This window comes from Eimeria mitis, genomic scaffold (genome assembly GCF_000499745.2).
Source record: "Eimeria mitis Houghton genomic scaffold, Emh_scaff2880, whole genome shotgun sequence".
In the NCBI taxonomy this organism is placed as follows: domain Eukaryota; phylum Apicomplexa; class Conoidasida; order Eucoccidiorida; family Eimeriidae; genus Eimeria; species Eimeria mitis.
Window position 1 is genome coordinate 3,636 of NW_013571220.1, and position 1,492 is coordinate 5,127.

Sequence of the window (1,492 nt, forward strand, 5' to 3'; positions counted from 1 at the left end):
GCAGCAGCAGCAGCAGCAGCAGCAATTTCCCCCTCGCAGGGGACAGAGACAGCTGCATTGCTGCAGCAGATGCAGCAGAACCAGCTGCAGCAGCAGCAGCAGAAGCAGCAGCAGCAGAGCTTATTGTTACAAGACAAAGAACAGGTAAATCCATTATCTGCTGCTGTTGCTGCTGCTGCTGCTGCTGCTGTTGCAGCTGCAGCAGCAGCAGCAGCAGCAGCACATGGAGCAGCAGTGCATGCACTAGTAGCTGCTGCAGCACCAGCAGCAGCAGCAAGCCATACGTAGGAGCTGCTGCTGCTGCTTCCTGCTGCTTCCTTTGCTGCGCTTACATCCTACTTGTGTCTCTCCTGCTGTTGCTGCTGCTGCTGCTGCTGCTGCTTCTGCTGCTGCTGCTGCTGCTATTTCTGCTGCTGCTCCTGGTGTTGCTGTTTCTTTGCTCTGCTGCTGCTTCTATTCCTGCTGCTTCTTCCCTTCCCGCTGCTGCTGCTGCTGCTCCTTCTACTGCTGCTGCTCCTGCTGCTGCTGCTACTGCTGCTGCTCCTGCTGCTGCCGGTGCTCCTGCTGCTGCTCCTGCTGCTGCTACTGCTGCTGCTGCTGCTGCTGCAGGAGATAGCGAGGCTTCATCGGGTGCTGTCGGTGCATCAGTCTCAGCTGCAGTCTTTAAGGGGCCTTGCAGTGTACGTACACCTCATTTTATTTAATTATTTTTTTTTCTTTTTTCTTTTTATACATCCTGCTGCTGCTGCTGCTGCTGCTGCTCCTGCTGCTGCTGCTGTTAATGGTGTTGGTGGTGGTGGTGGTGTTGGTGCTGCTGGTGTGATGCTAGTGCGGTGGTGTTGTACTACTGCTGTTGCTGCTGCTGCTGCTGCCGCTGCTGCTGCTGCTGTCGGCTTTCTGCTGCTGCATCTATCGCTGTGGTGTTGTTCTGTTGTTGCTATACTGCTGCTGCTGCTGCTGCTGTTGCTGCTGCTGCTGCTGCTGCTGTTGCTGCTGCTGCTGCTGCTGCTGCAGGAGGAAGGAGGCGCAGGCTGCAGCTGCGTTGGAGTCTCTGAATGCAGCAGAAGCTCGTGCTGCTGCTGCTGCTGCTGCAGCAGCAGCAGCAGCAGCAGAAGCAGACACGCTCAGGAGAGAACAAGGCCTGCTGCAGCAGCAGCTGCAGCAGGCAAACCAAGCAGCACTTACATCCCCTTCTGAAGCTGCCAGGTAAGGCTGCTGCTGCTGCTGCTGCTGTTGCTGTTGCTGTTGCTGCTGTTGCTGCTGCTGCTGCTGCTGCTTGAATTTTCCTCTTCTGCTGCTTCTTCCTCCTAGGATATAATACTGTGCTGCCAGCGTTGCTGTTGTTGCTGCTGCTGCTGCTGCTGCTGCTGCTGCTGCTGCTGCTGCAGAGTACACGACATGCATGCCCAGCTGCGGCAGCAGGAGACCCAAATTTTGGAGCTTCAGAGAGCCCTTGTAAACCCTAAACCCTAAACCCTAAACCCTAAACCCT

General features: G+C 56.1%; 1 protein-coding gene across 1 annotated transcript in view; it reads left to right on the forward strand.

The window, feature by feature from the left end:
* Window positions 1-1,492, forward strand: part of EMH_0059840 (uncharacterized protein) — a gene marked incomplete at both ends in the record, with an annotated part of 4,798 nt that overhangs the window by 1,284 nt on the left and 2,022 nt on the right. Inside the window, 4 exons of the mRNA XM_013497722.1 lie at window positions 1-144; window positions 610-680; window positions 1,015-1,206; window positions 1,389-1,455. The exon at window positions 1-144 is cut by the window's left edge and continues 1,284 nt beyond it. Coding sequence (XP_013353176.1) covers window positions 1-144; window positions 610-680; window positions 1,015-1,206; window positions 1,389-1,455 — 474 coding nt within the window. The remainder of the gene's footprint in view (window positions 145-609; window positions 681-1,014; window positions 1,207-1,388; window positions 1,456-1,492) is intronic.